Genomic DNA, 24,725 nt, shown 5'->3' on the forward strand with positions numbered 1-24,725 from the left:
CCCCAAATACCCTTTCAATATCAGGATGAAATATACTGAATTCATTTCCTTTAGCACATGTTGGCTTTCTGCAGGCTTTATTTTTTCAGTAAGTCATTGGCAATGTCAGAATGCCATGATTCTAATGAGTGAGCAGCCAGCAAAACCCATTAAACTGGATTTAAAAGAAGATACTGCCCAGGCAGGGCTGGTTGTGACAAAAGGCCCATGGGTCTGTGACTCTGAAGTTTTGTTTTGGACATTCTGTGCTGTTTTGGTTTGGATTGTCCCAACAATTTGAATGCAATGAGTTCTCTTACATATTTATTTGTGCCGCTGGTCAGCATCCATGGTGAACAAGAAGGCTTGTTTTGGGAAATGTGTTATGCAATGTCACATCAACCTGCAGGTTGGCCTTGTGACACGGCAGCAAGAGGAGCTCTGGCTCACATCTCCTCCTGTGTCAGCTTGGACAGGTTTCAGCACTGTGCTTTGCCTAGGAGAGCTCCAGGAGCTGAACATTTCAGCCATTTCTATCAGATTTTTGTGGAGTACCACAGCTTTCCCCTGCAGACCAGCCATGGGAGGCTGCCTGGTCCCCACCAGGCACTGGATTCTCCAGCTGCCCTTTTTGCACCTCCACCTTGGAGCTCACCCAACAAAATGTTTATGGATGAACAAGCACTTGCAGATTGCTTTCACAGGGTGCAAAAAGCTCAGGGTTTTCCAGCAAGATTGGTTACCTTCTAGGCCATTAGTTTAATACCTCAATTACACACTATCTGGTGTTCATGCTCTGGTGTCAAGGTGCTCTTTTTAAAGGAAACATTTCCAGCCAAATAGTCTGGGTCCTAAGAGATCAATTCCCCAGGTGTGACTGCCCTGGGCAGAGCTGTGCTGGTTTATGGCATCTGGAGATGTGGATACGTGTTAAGAACATGTGCTGCAAAAACAAGCATTGTTTGTGGTCTTGAAAAAATTATGCCTGTTGGAGGAAAAAGAAACAAACCAAATATCAGCTTAAGCAGAAGTAACGAGTGCACTGTGTAAAATTCTGAGGACTGCCTTGATGTGAGCACACAGGCCCTCAAAGTGTGTGCTAACAGCAACTGAAATTTTTCAGTTAAAAGAGAATTTCCCATGACACCTCCTCACTGTGGAATGTGAATTGTAGTATAAATATAAGAGAATTAAGTCCCAAAATGTTGTTTGTTTGTTTGTTTGTTTGTTGTCAATAAAATTATGAAGTGTGCCTCAGTCACCTAGACTCCTTTAGCTTCTTGATCTTTTTGCAAAACTTCTTTATTTGATCTGAATTAAAAACAGTTCTCCATGAAGCCATTACTTCTTGGCTGGAATAAAACTTCTGTGTAATCCCATATCAACTTGTCATCTTTTTAAATCTGATTAGGTGTTTGTGTTTATGTGTAAATTTATGCATATGAATTTATTAATCTAGACCAGTGACATTAAATTAGATGTGTCATTGCTCTGTTCTTTATTTCCCTAGCCTACTATTCTCATGTTTTGCTGTGCTCTGCAGGTCAAAGAAAAATGCCAAAGAGATTATCTGGAAAAGGAGTGTGTGGGGGGAGAAGATGACTGTGCTCCATGTAGTCTCAGGCAGAAAGAGAACCCATCCACATGACTCTTCGTGTTACCACAGCAGATAGCAATGCAAAATTGTTATTTAATCACAAACATTTCTTCAACAAAAGGAGAATTTAGGGCTCTGGGATTAGTATTTTGTAAGAGTTTGGACTAGCAGAACTGCAGTGCAAACATCCCTCTCCCCAGCCCGAGGTCTGCAGTGGCTTCCTGAGTGGCAGCATGGAAATCAGCAGATGGGGACAGTCCTACTCAAAATGACCATGTCTGATGCCTTTAGCCTTTAAAAGACACTTTCACAACTTTGATCTTCCAGTTTGGTTCCTTTATTACCATTGCCAAGGGCCTGAAATATAAGCTCATGAGTCCTTGATACAACAGAGGGACTTGCAGGGCATGCAGGTGATGTTCTGAGAACCTGAAAGAGATTTTGAGCTGGAGTGGTTGAAGCCCATGACACTAAGGTTAAAACTGCAATGGAAAACAGCATTTTTCTTTCTGAATAAATACAGGTGCTAGCAATGCCTAATTTGTTTGCTCTCACTTCTTGCCACACCAAAGAAAGAATTCTTCTTGGGGCTTTATTTTCAAATGCATGTTTTGTTTGCATAACCAGTACATTTTATCAGCAGCAACCGATGCTAGCTGACCAAGCAAGAGGGAAATTTTCATTCTGTGCGTGGTGATATCACAGAAACAATGTGTTTGAAGCCTTGTACTTCAAAAATATGCCTGTAAGGAATGGAAAAATCCAGGCTCATATTGTAAACACGTGAGTCACAACGGCTATTATCTCTTAAGAAATGGCATTCCAGCTCTTTGGTTCAGTCATTGATGATTTCCCTTTTTAACTTGTGGTGCTTTCTTACCCTTTTAAGAAATATCTGGGCTAACCCTAGCTATTTGTAGAAATGTTTGCAATTCACAGATTAAAACAAATTAGACATAGAAAGGACCCATGAAATTATCTTGTCCATTTCCTGAAAGGATATGAAATTGAAAAAGAATTGTGCTAAATATATATATATTAAAATGTGGAACTTTAGCTTATATACAATGTGAAGACAAAACATGTTACAAGTTTGCAGTTGTAAGGGTGCTGAAACATACTTTTTTTAGAAAGAAAAATTAAATAGATGACTAGCAAAAACACTAATGAAGTTTGTGTAGGATTTTCCAGTTCTTTCTAGGCAGCCACTTTTCTGGAAATTGTAGATAAAATTGAAAAGATCTGTTTTTGACCAGTTTGATTCAATTTTCTAATGAGAGAGAGCTTTAAGCAAAAATAATTCCCTTTAGAAAAAATAATTAAAACTTCTGATGCCGATTAGGTTTTTTGGGCTACTTTATCTCCCTCACCATCCCCAATCTGTTTGTTTTTCTTTTGAGGAAAAAATTGAGTACTTCTGTTGCCAGAATGGCTTCTCTTGGAAGTCTTTAGGGAAGTCTGAGACTGTGTGGACAAAGAACACATTTAGGTTTATTTAGATTGGGAAGAGTGTTGAAATAGGACAAGCATAAGTAGCTTTTCTTGCTTGCACCCAGGTTCCTGAGACAGAGGCAGCAACTTGTGTTTAAAATCATTTATGGACTTTTTGCCACTGCTCTGTGATTTCATTCGAAGTTTTTCCAGTCTCATATTATTAGGAGAAGCAAACAGTCATTCCCCATTCACTGCCTTGACAGAGCTCATGATCATCTGGACCTCAGCTAGCAGCCCGCAGCGTTCTCATCTCCAGTTTAGAGACCTCCTCTCTGCCCTTCCAGCAGTCCTGATCAGCCACTGGCTTTTGTTGTCCCCCTTCAGCACCGAGACAGGTTTCATTCTGGAGAAACAAAAACGGAAAGGATACAAAAAAATCTCAGAGGATTCTCTGGCCACCTGTATTGATGTCGTTTATAGAAAGTGAAATTCTATTTGCTGAGTCACAAAACGTTGGGCGTAGGAAACTCAATTTGTGGGAAAGCTTCTGATTTCCTGTTTTTCAGGAGGAAAGGGGTAAAACAAATGGCATGGAGGGGATGGGGGAAAGGAAAAAGGAGAATAAATCTAACAAAAGAAGAATGTCAGAATACCCCCAACTCCAGGAAGGATAATTTATTTTAGCCCTGCTTGTTCAAACCAGCTGTAATTCAGAGCATAATGTACAAGCTTCAGTAAATCATTCCTGTGTGATAGACTGTGATCAATGACAATTTAATGAATTCATTTTAAAATGAAGTCAGAATAGGAGAGACAGTAGTTATTTGAAAGCGTCCTTTACTCAGAGAAATTGAGTCAATAAATATGCTATTTGTCATGCAGAGTCCAGTTAGAGTCTTGTTTGCTAACAAAAATGCTGTCATCACAGAGCCTAATAGACGCAAACTATCTGGAACTATCCATTGCAAATAGACAAATTCCATCTGAAAGCAGAAAGCAAACGTTGTCGCTGAACAAAGAGTGGGATCCTGCACACATTGCTGAATGAAAGAGGGTAGCCCACCTCAAAATCTACTATTTTGTTTGTCATCAGAGTGTATTCTGATTGAGTATGAATGGCCTGGTGGTGGCAAAAATACAAGGTCTGTGTTTCATCTTTGAAATGAGTTTTAATTGTTGCAGAGTGAGGGCTTCTCTCACTGGAAAAACATGCCTCTAAAGTGACTTTAAATTGCAATATGTGGCATCAGTGAACTTGGATGGATTTGTGCAGGCTGCTAGAACAGGGATAAGCTTCATCCTTTTTCAAGCAGTAGTTTTACATTAATTTTCACAGCTATCCATGTTGTTTAGTGCAGATACAAGAAGGCTTTTTGTTCGGCTGTGCTTTTCACGCTTGGTTTTATTCATGTAAGTTGAAGAGATGGGAAAACTCTTGTTTTCATTCAGGCAGAGACTGGAAGTGTTAACACTGAAGTACCATCAAGACAACATGATCAAACTTTACAGGTTTGGGTTAGAATCACAGAATAAAAGAATATCCTGAGCCGGAAAACACAAGGATCATCGAGTCCAACTCCTGGATATTCAAATTGGTCTTGGATTAAAGGAGCCTGGTTTTCAGATATGACAAGCTGGCAGTGGCTGTTCAGCGTCTTGGAAGCTTGGTGTGCTTTCATGAAGGTCCCAGAGCTCTGCCAGGCACAGTTGAGCTTCCATCATCCTTCAGATTTCAGGGTGTGGAGGAAAAGAAAATGCTCAAAAGTCCTGAGGAGGTATCTTGAAGATGGTATTTCCTATCCCAAAGGAAAATTAAAATGATGTTACAGAAGCCTAAGACAGAGATTGTGAAGATTTTTTATGGGTTTTAAAAATCTAAACTTGACCCTTCACTCTTTAAATTTGGAATAGAACAGCTGGGGCATTTTTAGATTTTGCATCATGTGGCCAGACATTGGCTGATTTAGATCTGCCTTGCAGTCATCTTAGGAACATTGTTCATCCACTCCCAGAGCTGAATTTTCAAAAATGAGTTAGGAATCTGAATCTCTGTGGCTTTCAATGAAGTTTAAGCTTGTGTGAATCTAAGTTACTTCTTAGTTTGGATTTAGGATCCCAAATGACTGAAGAACTGAAGCATATTACATAGTCTATCTATGAAGTCTGTTTAGACTTGATCATATGTGATTTCTTATTGAAAGTACAATTTTGGTAATTTTTGTTTTCCTTGATGTTCTATTAACCACATAAAAACAGATGAAGAGCTTCCTGATAATATATAATGAGTTACTTGGGGATTGAGTTTGGTGGGTTTTTTTTTCATTCTGCTGGCTTTGTTCTTCTTGCTTTCCTCGCGCCGCTAACTTTTGATAACTTTTTTTTTTTTAATTTCAGCTGTTTCCACTACTAGGAGTAAAGACCAGTAAAGACAAAGCAGGATGAAAAGATGGCTGACTTCTTGTTACCACCGGGTACTAACAGCTTCCACCGGTTCACGCCCGAGTCCTTGGCTGCCATCGAGAAGCGAATTGCAGAGAAGCTCGCCAGGAATGCCAAGCAGGAATACAGAGAGCAGCTGGGCGAGGAAGAGAAACCTCAGCCTCAGTTTGACTTGCAAGCTTGCAAGAAGCTGCCTGATATCTATGGGACTGTTTCTCCAGAGCTCATTGGGGAGCCCTTGGAGGACATCGACCCTTTCTACAATGATCGTAAGGTGAGCACCAGCCTGCTCCTCTGCCTTTGCTAAAGCGTGACCTCTGCTTTGAGTGCTCTGCTTGTTATCTTCCTACAAAAAGTAAAAATAATTCTTTCCCAGATTAAGGATCAGAATGTTGGCATGAGCAGGGCTCCCGGAAAACATCTAAGCAAGAAGGCAAAGAGGGATAAAAAGCATAATTTAAACTTGTGTGTTTTCAGATAACCCTGAGAATGAATATACAATATCTGAAACGAGCAGAGCAGTAGCTGAGTTAATTTAAGCCAGAGGTTTTTATCTGCCCTATCTTGCCTTCTGCATGAGCTGTGACTTCACAGGTCTGTTGTTTATCACCTAAGCCCCTTAATGTTAAGGGCTTCTGGGTGACTTGAGCCTTGTGCAAGCACTCTGCACAAGAGCAGGAGGCACCTTCGCAACCGTTCCTGGAGAGCAGCGGCTCTGCTCCTGCTGAGGAAGAGCAAAACTCCATTTCAGGTGACCAAAATAGAGCAGGAGGGAGGTGTGAGCAGCATGTGCACTGCTGGCACTTTGCAGAATGGTGAACTTTGTCCCAAAGTGAGCATCACCTGATGAGGGATCACGTGCAGGCTGGACCAAAGCCACAGCAGTGCAAACAGCTTCTGTCAAAAGGCTGTTGACAGCAGAGCTGGGCTGGTTGCTTACTATAGTTCATTCCCCTTTCCAAGCATTTCATAAAACAGAGGACAAAATAAAGCTTGGAAGCCCTTTGTATTTTTAGGCAGCTTCCAGTTTTTTCATGTACTGCTGTTCCTGATTTTGGGCTACGCTATTTCCTGTAAACAATTAATTAATATGACCATAGTGGTACTTCTATTAAAACAGTGTAGATGTAGGTGCTAGAGCTACAGAATAAAAGTTGAATGGATAAAGGCAAACAGATTACTCACCTGGAAGGGCCAGAGTTAATTTACCTTTTAGTTTGCCTCCTATCCCTGGGCAAAAGCAACAGGATTATAGATTTGCAGTTTTAGTGCCATGAAGTTTTTAGATTCAAGGTGTGTGAATTGCTTAGATTTTATATATTGGGTGCCTCAATTCTGTCTCTGAGTGAATATTAGTTCCTCTATGCCTGGTGGGGCATCTTCAGAGCTCTGCAAATTGGGTCAGCATCCAATTCACTTTTATTTGGGTTTAAGATAACTCAGAGAATTGTTTTTCTCTGGCCATATTAATCTGAGCACAATGAGAGTGCTTCAGTGCCAAGGTCAGATCCTAGTGTGGAACAGTGCTTCCTACAACTTTTGGCTTGGTGAGACAAAATTGAGAGCAATAAAGTGTTCAAAGTAGAGAAGCTGCATCAACAACATAGTGAGATCTGCAGCACCTGATCTGCAGATCTGGGAAGAAGAGCATCACATAATTTCTTCCACCACATTTTAGTCTCCAGGTAATTGTTTTATTTTTAAAGGTGATTCTGCTCTCTTCGCAGCCCGGTGGTGGAGGTGATGGCACAGGATCCACTAAGGGTTGAAGAAAGAAAAAATACTTGGGATATTGCAACAGGACAGTCAGTTCTGTAGGGAAGGCCTTGGACAAAACTTTTCACCAAGTGAGAAGGATTTTGGGGGTCTTGGGATGGGGGGAAAGTATGAGATACTAGCAGGAATTTCCCAGTGGGATGTGGGCTGGAAAAGCTGAGCATAAATGCAAATACTGAATGTTCTCATTTTCTGTTTTGTTTTCCAGACATTTATAGTGCTGAACAAAGGGAAGACAATCTTTCGATTTAGTGCCACTCCTGCCTTGTACATACTTAGTCCTTTCCATCCAATCAGAAGAGCTGCAATTAAAATTTTGGTACATTCATATCCTTTCTGTTGATTTTCCTCCTCATGTATTTTATATGGGTTTTAAACACAGATGGATGGAAGTCAGAAACCATTTTATTTCATTAAGCTGTTTTAAATCTTCTGGGTGAATTTGCATGCACAAGCAGAAATGCACTTGGATTTTCGGTTTGTTTCATTTTATATTGTTATGTGAGCTATAAAAATGACTGTATCGTACTGCTGGCATCAGATAATGTGAACTGCACTGGAGAGTCTGGTGAGTTTACTCAGGATTAAAAGATGGGAAGGGACTGAACATCTTTACTGAACGGAAAGTGGGAGTAGTACCTCAGAAAGGAAGGCAACCAGGGGAAATCTGCACTGATGGAGAGCTTTCCTACCAAGCATTTCAGCAATCCCTCCCAGAGGTAAAACTCTGTGACACTGTCTGCAGACCTGATTTAATTTTGAACTGCTTCAGATCTGATTTTTTTTTTCTCCTGAAGCAGAACATTTCAAAAATGGTTTTGTTGATTCTTTCCCAGTTTGTTTATTTGAATGTTTTATCCAACAAAGAGAAGAGGCACAGGTGTCCTGCTGGACCTTGCGATGGAAGGGCAATGCCTGATTTCCTGTAGTTCTGGTTCAGAAGTCATGCAAGACAGGCTGTAGTGGTTGGTTTTGGCTTGTTTTTTTCCCACAACCCCAGAAACATTATATTCTGACATAGTCACATTTCTCTGGAAGGCCAAACTGACCCAAATGTTCAGCTTTGTGTGAACATTACTAAAAACACACCTTTTTTCATGACTTGGCTGCTTTCTCTAGGGTGCACATGGGAGACCAGGCAGTGATAATTCAAAGACTTGACATGCTGCTCTGATCATTCCAGGATGTTTTAGTGATGGAAATCCCTCATCTGCTCATGTCCACCATAGAGAATTAATAAATATTAATTAGGTAGCATCTTAGAAACATTGGTTAATTATCAAATTTCATGGAAAACAAATAGGGAAATAAATTAGATTCCCACTCCATAGAGGGAGGAGGAAAAAAAAAGGTGATACTATAGATACTCTGTCAAAAGGAAAAACAGGTGAAGCTTCTGATTGCAATAATTCTATGCAAAAATGAATATGTGTTATCAGCCAAGATATTATTATGGTTACTAAGAACAAACTGTAGAATTCTGCAGAGAGATGAGCTGGTGGATCAGATTATGTGAGCATACAATGCAGCACATGCTGCTGCATACCTAGAGCCCAAGCAAGCTTTTTAGGCACAGTTACCTCAGCATTGCTGAAGTTAATCAAGGTCAATGCATTTGCCCAGGTATGGCTAAGGGAAGAATCTGAAAACTGAGCTTCTTAGAAAGAAATTGAGAGTATTGCCTCCAGCTTTGAAGGCCTGTTCTGTCTTCTCTTCCCTTTTTTTCTACATTGTCTGGTGAAGCCAAGAAGTCACAGGAATGTGTAGCACAGGAGCTACACCCTCTTGGTAGCAGTCGAACAGAAGATAAATAAGCAAGAAATCCTTACCACATTACTTCCAAGGATAAAGACGACAGAGGAGAGCATTTAAAATACCTGTCAGGAAAGGATTATGGTCAGATAAGGAGTGTAAGATTTTGGGAATGGCATGTCTCAATGCAAACATAGGTTTAGCTCCAGAAAGACAGAAATCATCACCTCGAGTTGATCATTTCGAGAGATCCAACAGCTGAATCTTTGGCAGGCACAGGCAGGAGACAAAAACTCCAGTCCCAGTGAGACAATGAAGGTCCTGCATTAGGCACTGATTTGTTTTCTGTCAATAAAGTCCTTTTGTATCAACCTGAAATACAAAGGCCAAGTGGCTAAGCAGGCAGTCAATATCCCAGGCAGAAAGGAGCCCAAACCCGCAAGTACTGAAGCAGATAATATCCCAGACATGGACCTGGGAACCAGATCTATCCTCTTGCGTGACTGTAATCAAGCAATCTTTATTTTCCCCAGGGCAAAAGCCTAAAAGGAGCATTAGCAAATGGTGCCCTGTCACGTAAATATCTGTAGCAGCTTCTTTAGTGGATGCCATATTTCAATTTCCAGCCATTGAGTGCACCATGAAGGCCAACAGTGGAACAGAATAGAGAGGACGGAGTAAAATCACCCTATAAAGAAGCTGGGGAGGGGTCACATTTCCTGGTTAAGTAGCTGTATGTGGAGTTCTTCCTCTGAGATGTCTAGGAGGATAGATGCTTTTTGTTCATTGCTCATCCAGCCAAGACTGAGAAGTCCAGCCTTTCAAAAATACATCCTTCCAAGGGGAGAAACTCCCACAGCCTCCTAGTAATGTTTATTACAACTAACAATGAATCTTTAAACCCCTTCTAGGTATTTCTCCTCTTATTCAGAGTCTGTGAGGGCTCATGGATGGTTCAGGGCCCACATGGCTGCCCAGAAGGTGGCCCTGCTCCATTCCTGTCCCAGAGGACATGGGGAGTGCAGGATTGTATCCCCAATGGGATGAGCACTTTTTGCCTTCTGCATCATTATTAGCTGTTATTTACATCTTTATTAACTATCTCCACCTTTTAATGAGATTAAAACTCTGGTAACATTACTTTGATTCCCTGTGTTTAAAAGACTCCTCTTAGTTCTTCTTGCCTGCAAGCCAAGGACCATTCTGTGGTGTCCTTAGTTTCTCCAAGCAGTTTGCTAGCCTGTATAAAATCTGTAGCAATAGTAATTTCTGGTTTTTCTAGGTTTTATAGCTAGTTTTTCTCACTTTACCACTGATCCAGGCTGGAGGTTTGGCAAAAATTACTTCCTTGGTGCTAGAATTATGGATTCTGATGCATCAGAAAAAGAAAAATAATGTTCTTACAGAATTTCCAATCTTTGTCCATATTTTGTGCTTGCAGATTTCCTCCCATCTTATTTTGCACACTTTCCATGGGGCAAAATGAGATCTTGTGAAGCACCAATTATACATTCTATTCATTGGGACTAACCTTTGCTTGCACATATTATATGTAATTTGGCAATGATCACCTAAAGTGAATCTCTAGTATTCAGTCTGCTAATTAACAATTATCCATCATAATGAAGTCTAGAATAGAAGTATGCTGCGTTTGACTCAATATCTTTGTGCTAGGAGATAAAATTTATAACTTTTAGAATCGGTTTGTGCAAAGGCTATTCTGTAACCTCAAATTGGAAATAATAGGTTTAATTTATTGCAGAAAGAACCCTGATGAGTAGCTTAGTATATTTAGTTTGTAGGCTTTGGAAAATTTGATTTAATAGCAGTTCTAAGATAGGGAATAGACAATGCTGTTAATACAACTTATCTCAGTTTTATCTTCTTTGCTTTGTCCTTTCTGAGTAGATCATCATTATGGACTTTTTCTAATCCAAACAATTGCATTCGATTTCAGGTAGGAATGCTAATTTTCATTCTGTGGGGATTTCTGTTTTGTCTTTCTAATTTAACACAGACCACTAACTTTGGTGCGTAACCAGCTGAAATGTATCATTCTTTCATGTTCTTTGTAGTTTTCAGCTTGATGATGAAACCCAGATTGAATTTGTAGTGTGTTTGGTGTCCCAGACCTGACCCTTATGTTTTCAACCTGTGTTCTCTGGTTTGTTCTCTTTGGTGCTTGAATAAGGAGGTGATGACACCTGCCTGTAAGTGAGCATTTGGGAAAGCTGTTAGATTCAGTTTGTATCACAGGGAAACAGGCATAAAGAGATCAAACCAGTGGCCCTAAATTCCAATAGTGGAGTTTATTTGCTTGGAATTGATATATGCTATTTTTTTTTTGACATGGTCTGAAGATAGCTCTCTGGTTTCCTGTGCTTCATCCACAGCATTTCACTGGAGTTGAAAAAGTAATCCAGTGTTTTCTAGGCTACTGGAACTTAATAATTATGTTAACAAGAATGACAAAACTTGGAGAAATAGATCTGAAGCTGATGTGAGCAAATGTGAGTGGTTATCAGACATCCCTCCCAGCCCTTCAGTAGGAGGTGTTGGCCCAGAAGTGGAAGATGTTTGTGAGATGAGCAGTCCCTGTGAGTTCAATTACTGCCTTCTGTGGTGGCCCTGGGGAATCCTCAGGTTGGTTACTGCCAATTTAACCTTGCAGTTGCTTATGTGGCCCATTGGAAAACGTTCCACTCTGTATTCAGCAGAGATTTTGGCTCTGCAAGAGGATAAATTTAATGCAAACAATTCAGGACGTAGGTTTGAAACTAAATCCTTCAATCACTATTCTCAAACAAAAAGTAGCACAAACAGAATCAACTACAGAGATAAAAAAACCCAAACCAAACTGAACTTTATTTTTTTTTTTTAATCTTAAAAAAAAAAAAAAGAAGAAAAAGAAAAAAAATTATTTTTGGGTTTTACTTATATTGCCTGGGAAGGGTCCCTGCCTGTTGACTGAGTTGCAGGCTGTTTTCCTTTGCCCAATCTTCTGTAGTTACATTTTCCTGGTTGCATGGGACCAGTTATTGATGCAGGAGAATCTCATCAGATTGTGTAATTTTTTGTACAGGAAGTGGCATGTGCTTTTAGAAGAGCCATCCAGTGAATTATGTTTTCAATTTCAGGAATTTGATTTAGGGTGCTTTTTATGTTTATGGTTTCAGCTTAGCAGCAAAGTGTGTGAACTGGGAGGTTTGTTTTAGCCTCCAAGCAGGGAATCTGGTCCCTCAGCAGAGGCAGAGAGCCCTGCAGACCAAGGCTGCCTATTTGCCCAGCAGGTTTGCAGACCAAGCCTTAAAATTAGTGCTCTGAAACTCATACTTGCTTTTGGTGAAACTTTATGCTGAAAGTGAGACCTCAAGCCCATTAAAGAGATTAGAAAGACCAGATTTGTAACTTTCCCCTACTGCCTGAGAAATGTTTCAGGATAAAAAATGAAGTGGGAATTTGCAGACACAGGTTTTTCTGTGGATACTTAAATGAGACTAATCCCTCTTTTCATACAAAGTTGTGCACCTATGCACATTGTCATCTGGCCAACACAGCTGTAAATTTGGGGTATTGTGCTTTCAAAGGACTGCAGAGTCAGTACATTTGTTTACTGTATGAAGTATGTTTAAAAGATGTAGGAAAAGAAGAAAAAAGCGGGGAAGGTTCCCTCATTTTTCTATGTTTATATAATTATTTGTCTCCAAATGCACTTGCAAACAAATGCTTATAGTTCTTGAAGCAACTTGCAAATTGTGATTGAGCTGTCACATCTTGTGTGAAAAGACAAAAATTTAGGAAGTCTTGTATCAAATGCATTGTTTTCCTTAATTTGCCTCTTTACATTGTTCAGTATGTTTATTATGTGCACTATTTTAACTAATTGTGTGTTCATGGCACAATCAGAGACTCCATCATGGAATAAATATGTTGAGTAAGTATCCTTTACAGCTGTCCCATCCTCACCTCATCCTTCCTCTTCCTTTTGTTTTGTTCTTATTTGCATCTTGTTTGCTATTGTCTAATTTCTTTCCAGCAGTACTGGCTGTGGTGTCTGCCCTCTCAAAATGTTTTTCCAGGTAGTTGTTTCAGCCTGTGAAAACTCCCTTAGTAAGCAAACTAAACATTTTCAGCCCATGAATCTCATGCTTATTGCCAAAGGCACCTTTTATGCTACCTCTGGAAGAAATAAAGTATTGAGGACAACCCTGTTTGAAATTTGTCAGCCTTCCACAGTTCCCATGCAAGAGATTTGATGCTTGGACACACCAGAATAGGCTGATGGAGCTTAAGTTGAATTATTTCAGAGAATAGTTCCTGAACTGACTTCTATCCTTGATCTGAAACTTAATGGAAGAAAAAGTTTATTTTGGACTGAGCACAGCATGAGAAGTGTTCCCCTGTAATCATTGGCAGGAATACTTTATGAGCATCAAATTATCTGGGAATACATCTATGAGAATTCCTGTCTTTTTAGCTTGATAAGCCTTCAGGAAAAATAGCAAAAGTGCTGCTTTAAAGGGGTTATTTTTTGGTGTTGTGGGTTTTTAAATTAATTTTAAAAGAGGTTAAGGGACTTCAGTGAAAAGAAAACCCATTTCATTTCTTTAAGTTGTTTAAAAATATTCCTTTTAGAAACAGATACCAGATGCACAAGCTAATCAACCTACAGTGCATTAAACAATTATTTTGGCTCATTGAACCAATCAGAACACACTTTTTATTTTTGACTGACATATGATAAATGCCATCTGCTGCTTCATAGCCTGGTGGTTGGTCTACTCAGGGCTGTAAGAAAAGACAGTAAAACGCCCTTATTTAGGTTCCATAAAATCACGCAGGACACATCTTCTAGGCCATAAATTACTAATTATAGGCAGCACTGAACCAAATATTTCATCCCATCACAATAGCATCCTAATCCCAGGATGTTTCATGTGTAGTGGTATGTCTGTGGCTGTCCTTTCCCCTGATGTTGTCCTTCTCCTATTGAAAATTTTCATAACCATTGCCATGACGTTTTCTGCTGAATCACAGACATCTCATCCACATGATGACCTCATCAATATTTGGCCAGTTGGTGTACAGCTGGAAATTCAAACATTCTGGAGGGAAATGCCAAAAATGATAATATTGTGTGTTCTGCAAGCAGGAGAGTGTGGATGATTTTATCAATGCATCAAACAGAGCATGCAGAAAACATAGAGCAGAAATGCAGATGGACTCATGCAGCATGGAGTGAATCCTTCCATGTTTCCTCTTCTCCTGTGTCCCCTCATATCTCTTAGCTTTTCCTCCTCAAGTGCATGGAATGAAATCAAAGTCAAGTACTTTGGAGGCGCAAAATAACCCAATGAACTGTAATTCAAATTGATTAATATTGGATTTGGAGAAGATACATTTAATCCATTTTGTTCTGCTGTTTCAGAGACTCACAGGGGATAGAAGAATAACCTTGCTCAAATATGTGTCCTAGATCTTCCTCTAAAGCATTTTCCTTACCATTTTGAAAAAAAAAAAAAGTAATCAATTCAACTTTTCCCCCACTACAATTTTTTTAAGAACGCTGACTTTTGTTGTTAAAGAAGCTGTTCAATTGCTGGAGGACTTTGCCCGATCCATTTAGAATTAGACGATGATTATACAATCAATTAAACCCATCTGACATGCTGAATAAATACAAGTGCTTTATCATTTTAATGAGCTTATGTACTGTTAAGTATATTTTTTTAGATCTTTGCATGTGTTTTCTGTGTGTATTACTAAATACACATGCTTAAAGAGACTGTCACATGGGTGACCTATATTCGAAATACCAGAGCAAAGATAAATAAGAGCTGTAAAAAAGTTGGGTACAAGATAATACTCAGGTATATGGTCAAAGAGGAGCTGTGAGACACATTTAATGCCCACTGCTGCACCCAAACTGTCCTGCTAATCCCTATTTTAAGATGAAACACAATGAGATTTTATAACCTGTGAGTAGCACTATGTTGTGACACGATGGCAGGAGATCATGAGATTTGCCACTATCTGTGTGTTTGACCAGTTGCAGTTCAGTGAAATACAGCTAAATATATTTTATGCACAATGTTCTTCTTTATATTGCCACCTTCAATCACTCACACATTTTTTCTGCCAAACAGGAATCTGAACTGTTACTTTTTTTTTTTCAATGTGTGGTGGCACCAATTGATGTTTGGGCACTGAACAGAAAACAGAAGCCAGTGTTTCCAGTGACAGCCCTTCACATCATGACTTACGAGATTTGTGTTTTAGTGGATTTGAGGTGTTTGAGGTTTTTTAATAGGCTTTGGTGTCATCTGCATCTTCATTAAGAGAAAAGGGGTAGGGAATGCCCATGGTAGACACTAAACATTTATTTATTTTGTTAATATATGGCCTAGAATACCCAGTCCATTGGGCTGGGTGTTTCGGGCAGCAACATTAAAAAAGAGCTGTTGTATGCCCTGAACTCTGTCTCTGATGGCAGGTAGAGCCCTAGGTGAGTACAGATCTCAGAGCTATAAATCAGAGGCATTACTGTCCTCCACAGAGATTTGGCTAAATTTTATTACAAGTGTCATCTTTATTATGAAAGGTAAGATCTATGTTCTAGCCTGGATCGCCACAGTCAAGAGGTTGTCGGTAATAACTTAATTTACCAGGGGAAAAAAAACTAGCCTCATGTCTCCTTTACTGTCAGGCAGGTAAAAATTACTACGTACAGTAGTCATGTGGGAGTTTTTCAATTCTTTTTCAGTGAGGGCATTTTGTTGTTTAATTCTCAAGGCCGGTGCGATTTGCAGGGATAGTGAAATACAACGGAAGTTGATGGAGAATTACCCTTTCTAGCTGATAAAAACCAGTGGTGGCACTTTTTTAATCTCCAAAATATCTTGGGCAGGAAGACATGAGAGGTATGAATGGAACAACCACCCTCCTTTCAACTGGAAAAGCAAAGAGTGTGGCATAATGTTGCCCAGAGAGGTTGTGGACTTCCCATCCCTGGGAGTGCTCAAGAGCAGGTTGGATGGGTTTCTGATCAGCCTGGTCTAGTGGAAGGTTTCCTGCTTATGGCAAGGCAGTTGGAAGGAGATAATTTTTAAGGTCCCTTCCCACCCAAACCATTCCATGATTCCCTAATCCACTCTGGCAGAGGTTCAGAAGTCCCATAGCCCAGCTTTGCAGTGTGGTGTCCATGCTTGACTTAATGAGTGAGGATTCATCAAGGGACACCCCGTGCTGGAAATTGTCTTCATTCTGAGACTGTCCCCAGTATTTTGCTGTTCCTTACCTTTCCTTGGTCCACACACGAGGCTGTTCATGCACAGCCCAGTGCTGCAGCTGTGACTCACACGAGCAACCCCAGAGCTGTGCCCCTGCAGTTTCAGCTGACTGCTGCTTGCTAATTCTCTTTCTTCCTTGGCCACTCTCTTCCCCAGGTACACTTTCACTGGCATTTACACTTTTGAGTCATTGATAAAGATATTGGCAAGAGGATTTTGCATGACAGAATTCACCTTCCTTCGGGATCCATGGAACTGGCTGGATTTCAGTGTTATTGTTATGGCGTAAGTAGCACTCCTTTATATTTTTCAAGAGAGTTATATGCAATAGAACTTTTTAAATGGTTGTCTGGATGGTTTTTTTTTTTCCTTCACTCAAATTTTACTGAAAATGAGAAAAGGCTGAAGTGTATTAGGATGGAGGATTTTTATCCTGAGTGGTTTCAGAGGAGGAAGTCAGAGGAACTCTCAGTTCTGTTCTCTGAATTCACTACACAACTTTGGAGAAATTATTTACTCTCTCTGTGCTCCACAGAGAGAGCTGTTTGTAAAATATCTGTAATAATATCTGCCTATCTAATGTAGTTTTGGGAAGCTCCAGACCCCTGAATAGAAAGTGTTGTAAGTGTGACTGAATACACACGTATTTAAATCCCTATTTATACTCTATCTATCCATCACATCATCAGAGCTGTTTTCACGTCCCTCTTTTCATAAACTCTTTTCGCCTGGAAAGTAATTATTATTTTACTATAGAGAATTAATTTGTAGTCCTCTGAAACTTACTATGTATCTTGGAAATAGAAATTTGGCCCCCACCATTATATTCCCCTTCAGCTGTGTGCTTCTGCCTAGATTGTTAGAGTTCATTGAGGACATGTGGGGTTCTGGTGCTGTGAAGAAGGTGATGGATTTGCAACATCCAGACAGCTAAAAATACACAGGGGTAGAGAAGCAGTCAGCCAGCACTCACAGGGGACTTAGGGTCAGCCCCAGCTCTAGCCAAAGGCAGAGGTCTGACACTGTCAGTACTCCAGCTAGGTTAGAAATCCAGATTTCTTCATAGTCATTAAAAAAAAAATTGTGCAAAAAACACAAGAGTGCCATCTTGAACTGAAAGCTGGTAGAGATGCCTGAAAAGCTCCACTTCCTAAACACAGAAGGATCTGATCTGATCACCCTGTTTTTTTCTGCTCAATGATACCTGTATTCAGTTAGGTTAGTTCTTGCTGCCATCTTTAACCCCCATAATTCACAGCATGAACTGAGATTCAAGTGTGTTAACACCAACATCTGAGCTGAGCTCCACGGGCTGTGAAATTTAAATGGAACCAAAATCAGGAAAGAATATTCAACCAAAGTTAGCTAAAACAGTGAAGTTAAAAGCACAACTCTATTAGGGCACAGGGATCAAGACCAGTATTCCAGGAGACTCTGGATGGTGCTCTTTGTCATGGTTTAGTTTTAGGTAGTCCTGTGAGGAGCAGGAATTGCACTCTTGATCCTTATAGATCCCTTCCCATAGCTTAAAATATTTTATAATTCTGTGGTTCTTAACAGCAGAAGCATGAAGGTGTGTAAAACCTAAGTGAACTTCCTCAGGAACACTCCTGGTTATTTCAGTAGGCTTTGGATCTAAGCCAGCCCTAGGCCAGGTCCTGGTATCTGTTGCTGCATTCCTATGGATTTGGCTGAACTGACATCTGGCCACTATGATAAGCCTTTAAAAAAACAAATCAGTGCAGATGGGGAGAATCTTTTGTAGTTCAGCACACATTGGGTATTTTTTGCAGCTAAACTTTTTCCTCAAGCATTGCTGAGTGCCATTCTCCTGCAACTTTTAGTGGCAGGACAACGCCACAGAGTCACCATCCTGCTCTCCTGTCTCCTGTCCATCAGGCAGGTGGGAAAAGCAGGGTATAATCATCCATCTGTTTGTGAGTTAGGATGTGAGTTTGTTTGTAGGTCTCAGAATTCAGCACAACGTGGAGAATTTCTGTGCATGGGTTCTCACTTTTCTAGAAGGAAGGAGGTTTCTGGCAGTAAGGTAGAAAGGAGCAGAGAAAAGGACAAAAGGAGCCACAGCTTTGATCATGAATCTGCTCCACCTCATCTTGTCAACTTGGGCAGAGATTGAGGCATCTCCCCCAGCTCTGGGGGCATCTCAGGCTGAAATTCAGTCCTGAACAGTCAGAATAGCCCTTAAACTGTCTCTGCATCATCTCTGGATGTTTGGGACGTAGGGAGCAGGAAAGACGAGAAGGTTTGCACAGACCTTGAGGTGGACAGTAACCCACAGGGGAATTTTTCACTCTGTTGGTAGGAATCAGGATTTGGTGCCCACAGGTTGTGGGTTTATCCCTCTCTATTTCTAGACTTGAATGGCCACTCAGTGCTCCAGCCCAAGGATTATGAAGAATCCTTAAATCCTTTTCTTATAAGAGGCCTGGGTTTCTGTGCTTTCTTTCCTCACTACCTTTTGGTTTTCTTTCCAAATGATATTTCACATCTTAGTCAGAACATCCCTAAAACAGGGGGACCTACAGCTGTGAACTATCAGACTTCTTAATATCAAACTATTTTCTTAATACCAAACTATCTCTTCAGAACCAGAATCCATTCCTATTGTTTCTTACTTCAGGGCATATTATACTAAGCCTTTAAGAATGGAAAAAATAATTGGCATTCAGGAATAAAAAAAAGAAATGGAAAAGTGTTTCCTTGAGCCCACGGGCAGCAGTGAGAGAGTTAAAAGTGGCTGCAATATGATCTTCATGTGTACAATGAAACCTCCTTCCCAAGTATGCAAGCAGCAGATAGTACAGAGACTTGGATAATGGAATCTATTCTGATACGATTTAGCCTTCATACAAATCCAATTTGCAAGTAATTTAGAGTAAGATGGATCACACAGGTAACTCTGGTGTTGTCTTTACTTGTAGCCTGTGTGCTGCCAGAGGTATTTCTGTGTCTGCAAACAAAGATGGGCTGGGAGTTCAAAATGGAGGAGCCTGATAAGGGACTGTGAGATTCAGATGGACCGAGGGTTTTGAGATAACAGAAAATATGATTATTTCACTCATAGGTGTTACAGTGGGAAGGCCATCATTTGCTTTAGAGTTGTTGCAGAATAGCTTCTTGTCTTCTCTTTTGGGCAGAAACAGCACAGATTGGGCCACAGAGAGTAATTTTAAATAGCACACTGGAGAATAAGAAGTGCTGCAGTTCCCTGGGGCTTTTCTGCTGTCCTGTGCCAGTGGGCACAGCCATGGCTTGTGACCCTCTCTGGGGTCAGGGGTGGGTTCAAAGGAAATTATGAAACTGCCCTTGTTTAGATCCCTCTCTCCCAGACTAGTGAGTTCCTCTTTCCAGGACAGGTGAGGGAGAAGCAGCTGTAGCTCTGGGTTGGGAAATGCCCTGTCAAAATCTTAAAGACAATAAGCAACTCCCTGGCTAATGGGAAAATTCAGGATAGGAATTCCAGTTACTCCTCATCCCTGGTACAGAGGAACTGGTCAGCAGCATTTTAATTGAAAAAATGACCGAATTAAATTCTAATTGACTATTACAAATAGCAGTATTATCTGCTTCATATGCTTGATCAAACATTTCTAATGTGTTTTTACAAATCTCTGGTCAGAAAAACCATATTCCCATCCTAGTGCTTCTTCCCAAATTATTTTTTCCTCCATATTTCATGCTGAAGAAGAATTTGGGAGAGAAGCACAGGGCAAAGCTGGGGAAGGAACAGGTGAATCGTTGCCCAGACTCACCTGTGAGATTATGAAGAGAAGCAACGTTGTTCTTCCAGGCTATAATCTGGATTAGTAGATACAGAGAGACTGCTTTGTCCTCCCCAGGGGCCTTTGGACAAAGGCCACTTAAGCAGGCTTTTTAAAATAACCAGGTGAGTTTTTTCTGTAACATTTAGAAACAAAGGCCCCAAAGAAGTAGGGCAGTTGAATGAAATTTGGTAGAATTTTAGAAGTAAAATTCAAGGGTCCAAGATCTCTTTTGTTCTGAAGATACAGTGGTGACTATGGTTTTTCTGCATACAGACTGGGAGGAAATAATTTTGTACAACACTGATTAAATGAAGCTCATTCCATGACTGGAATGCTCCCTCCTGGGAGCATTTAGCATGGATGTGATGAGTCTCCAGGATGACCAAAAGAGGCAAGGCAGGGAACTTCTGGGACTGGTATTTTAATAATAAAGAGTTTTTAGTAGGATGGCAGTTATATTCATTTAGACTCCATCTTCCCACAGCCAAAGGGCATGAAATTGAAATATAAAACAAAATACAATTTAAAGTATCTCTTGAAACCAAAATTTGCTTTACCACAGAACTACAGCATCTTAAACTAAATAACCCAGTCGAAATGTTTGAACTATTTTGCTATGTTGTCCTATATGTAGTTTTCAGAAGCTATTATGTGAAAATTGCTTGAGTATTTGAAGCAGCAAAATAACTCTTAATATTTCCAATAATGTAAAGAATTTTATTTTTTGTTCAAGTACATGATGGTAAAATCTTTAAAGTATTTATGGCTGAACAGCACAATAACAGAGTTCACCCAGTTGTTTTAAAGCACGGATGCCTAATAGAAAAGTTTAATAGTTCAAGTAGCATTTGAAATGATGTGCACTAATAAAAACCTGGGGCAAATGGCATCAAAGAACAGCTTGAAAAGTGGATGCACCTCTCATTTGGCTGCGTTCACTCCCACTGTGTATGAATGCTTTCTACATTCAGACAAGTCTCATACTCTATTGTGTAATTCCAAATAACTGTGACTTAATTCTACAGGTATGTAGGAGAATTTGTGAATGTAGGCAGTGTTTCACCTCTTCGGACTTTCAGGGTATTGAGAGCTTTAAAAACTATTTCAGTAATCCCAGGTAAGACGCCCTGATCCTTATGTTTTGGCTCTCAGCTACAAGTGATTCTTTCTCTGTCTCTCTTTGTCCCTTTGATTGTTGTTTTTTTTTTGGCTGGTGTTTTGTCATTGTCTGTGTGTGACTTTCCCTTGTTACAGATACATAACTGAATTTGTGGACCTGGGCAATGTCTCAGCCTTACGAACGTTCAGAGTACTGCGGGCGCTGAAAACAATCTCAGTCATTTCAGGTGAAAATCAGGTTAAACACTCGGGCTGCAGTTGAAGCCTACATGCCATTTCCAGTAGTAAACACTGTAATTACCAAAGACTTAACCATAGATACTGATCAGGAAATGGAGGAATGTAGGGAATGTGACCTGTCAATAGAATACACTTTTTCTTACGTGTTGTGTTTTTTTCCAAAATGGTTTTTGTGGGCAGAAGGAATGAGTGTGCCTCCAAAATTGCAGAGCTCACAAGTGCTGCAGTAAGAACAGTGGCTCATGAATCACATACATAAAGTGCTCATCTGTGAACCCTATGAAGATGGCAATGAAAATCTTTTAAAACCTTCGGATATTGATTTTTAGAAATGGAAGGTTAATGACCTCAAAATGCATATTCATGTTTAAGAGCACATCGATAGAGGAATCTAAATCCGTGCTATGAGCTGAGGTTTCAAGACTGCAGGCACAGATAGCCTAATTTGTCATGGTGTTTATCCATTTGCATGTGATAGAAACACTGCTGAAATTTTGGGCCTTGAAGAGGTTGGAAAACATTTCAGTGTTGATTTCGGCAGTCAGCATTTCCTCAACTCATGTTTTCTCATATTTTCAAGGATATAATTTCTCCCCTCTTCACCCCCTCAAAAAAAAAAGAAAAAAAAAGAAAAAGAAAAATCAGTTTTACTACACATCTGGTAGTGAAAGAAACTCTTTATATAATCTCTTACTATTAAAACAAAAATATTATTAAGTAATTTATGTGGAGTTGAGTCCACTGAGGACTAACCATGCAACAAAACTTTCTTGCTGAGCATTATCTATGGACAGGTCTCATTCAGCCTCAGTGTTTAACATCTCCAACCTGCATGACAAGGTAGAGAAGATAGCAAAAACCATGCATGGTAGATCCTATCTGTGATAATCCTGAACAGATGTTGGCAATTACTTGTTAAAAATATTCAAAACATTGAGAGAACTGCTCAGATTCTCACTCACAGATCTTTAAGGTTAGAAAGGCTTTTCCACCAACTCTATTATGCACTATAGTATCAATCTAAACAAATTATGTGTAGTACATTTACAGGGATATGTATTAAAGCTCATTACCACATGGAGCTAGAAATGGGAATTCAGGAATAGAAGTCTTAAGAAAAAATATATATCTGGGTCTAGAGTTTGATTCCTCATTCCAGTACCACAGTAATGGAAATCAAGGAAATTACTGGGAAAGCAAGGTACTTTTCATTGGAAGTGTGTGTCCAAATACAGATTTTAAACAGATTCATTAGGTATGAAACCAGTACCTGTCTTAATTTTTGTCTTTAAATTTTAAAGAACAATTTATTAGTAGAGATTTTTGGGGATTTTTGAGTTTTTTGTAAAAGGATTTCCATTGAGATAGGATTTTTATTTTCTTTTGGAAACAGAGCTGAGCATAGCTTTACAGATCCTGTGAGATGACAGTGGCTACTCAGAAAGAAAGGCAGAGTTTGTTTCCTGGATTCCTCTGATAGCGATTTGAAGACTTAACTTGGAGGGACATCTGTCTCCAGGGGACACCTTTCACCTTACATCTTGTCTCAGGCTTGAGCCTCCTCAGAGCAGAGCCTGTCAATTTTTCTGAGTTATATATATAACAATTTTCTGCTGTCCTATATCAGAGGAGGAGCTGAAACTTGTTTTACATCAAATGATGAGATATGACTTAGTGGGGAAAAAATTGAGTGCTGACATTCAAAATATCCAGATTGAAATACACCAAAACCCTTCAGTGATATTAAACACTGAGTTGTTCCATTTGTTGGTTAATAGAAAAGAAAAAAAAAAAAAGAGGAGTGTTATATATTAAAGTAATGCATAATAACTCACATTCTCTTTTATCATTCTGACTGAATATTTGATTAGTTTTTTTGATAACTGCATTTTTATGTACAAGTTCCTGAATTATTTGGTGACATAACTGCATGTAGATATGCTAATAGAATATCTGGCCTTTGATTTTATCATCAAGATTACCTGTGTCCTGACTATTAAATTACAAATGTGGAGAGCTACAAATTGCCATAGCTGCCAGTGAAAAACAGACAAGGTGGGGTTTTTTTTAATATGAACAGATAATTTCAGAGGAGTCACTTCATCTCACAGTTAGGCATCTGTATTTTAAAAAATATATTGGACATGATGCTGTGGTTTCTCTGGAGATCAGTCTGAGTTTTTAGTGATAACATAGTCTTATGCTGAGGTGAAATATTTTCCCCCTGCAGGCTTAAAAATGAAAAGATGATGAGCATTAACATCTTTCATGAGATTTTTGGGGTTAATTGCTATAGAGAGGAGAAGGTGCTTGTTATTTTTGCTTCCCCTTTCACGTCTCAGGTGAAAAACACCAAGCTGTATTCTCCTTTGGAAATATCTGAGCTTTCCCTCAATAAAATTGATCACTTTTCCATCAGGTACTTCTATTTGCACAAACATGCTTGGACTCGTCGTGCTCAGTGAAATTGTTTACAGAAAGCCACGGGCCAAGTCCTCTGTGGTGCAAGGCTTCTGTCCAGCAAAGCACTTAGAGGCTGCTTTTCAAAGGCATTCTGCTTCACTTGGAATCAATGGGTTTCTCTATTGACTCCAGAAGGAATCAGTAAAGCTGACAATTAGTGCTTTTAAAAATCTCACCTACCTTTAATGTCTGGCTCTAAGTGCTCAAGCAGGCACAGAGATCTTTAGGGGAACATGGGCTCAGAGGGCTGAAGAAGATCTCCTAAATTCAGAGTCCATTCCCCTGGCCTAAGGCTGCATTTAGCACAGCTCAAGTATGGCATGATATTTATTGCCTGACTTCTTTGAGCAGCCCTTCAAAGGTGGAGGTCTCAGGTTCTTCCTGAGAAGTCCAGGAACTGTTCCAGTGACTCACTGTTTTTGTTATTAGAAGATTTGTCCCAGGTGGATGGCTCAGATCCAGACCCAACAACACAAACACTGGCATCTACCAGCCAGCTTCCCTCTCACTGGAGAGCTGGGGCTCAGTTTGGGTGCCAGAGTGCCAATATCTCCTGCTCCAAATGTGCATGGACCTGCAGGTCCTGTCTCTGAATGCAGCTTCCCTGTTTCTTGCTTCATCAGATCTCTCTTTTTTCCCCTGGAGCTGTGTAAGACATCAGGTCAGTGCCTTATCTCCTGTGGCAGCCCTTAACGTGCCAGAGGACCTTCATGGAACTCTTCTATTTTCCCTTTTCTGCACTGAGCACACCCATTTCTTCCTGTTTTCCAGTTGCCCATGATATTGAGTGGAAAACAAGCTTTGTACAGGTTCAGGTGCTTAGAAATAGGTAACATTTTCTCTATGGGAGCA

General features: G+C 39.9%; 1 protein-coding gene across 2 annotated transcripts in view; it reads left to right on the forward strand.

The window, feature by feature from the left end:
* The window catches only part of LOC121363719 (sodium channel protein type 5 subunit alpha-like), a 214,797-nt gene that overhangs the window by 34,863 nt on the left and 155,209 nt on the right, over positions 1–24,725 (forward strand). Inside the window, exons 2-6 of one of the 2 annotated variants that reach the window (XM_041486335.1) lie at positions 5,405–5,723; positions 7,434–7,552; positions 12,822–12,911; positions 16,423–16,551; positions 21,306–21,397. In XM_041486335.1, coding sequence (XP_041342269.1) covers positions 5,457–5,723; positions 7,434–7,552; positions 12,822–12,911; positions 16,423–16,551; positions 21,306–21,397 — 697 coding nt within the window. In that variant the 5' untranslated portion in view covers positions 5,405–5,456. Of the gene's footprint in view, positions 1–5,404; positions 5,724–7,433; positions 7,553–12,821; positions 12,912–16,422; positions 16,552–21,305; positions 21,398–24,725 lie in introns of those variants that run through there. The other variant, XM_041486324.1, reaches the window with a different exon arrangement.

Source organism: Pyrgilauda ruficollis, unplaced genomic scaffold (assembly GCF_017590135.1).
Source record: "Pyrgilauda ruficollis isolate IOZ18807 unplaced genomic scaffold, ASM1759013v1 scaffold12, whole genome shotgun sequence".
Classification (NCBI taxonomy): domain Eukaryota; kingdom Metazoa; phylum Chordata; class Aves; order Passeriformes; family Passeridae; genus Pyrgilauda; species Pyrgilauda ruficollis.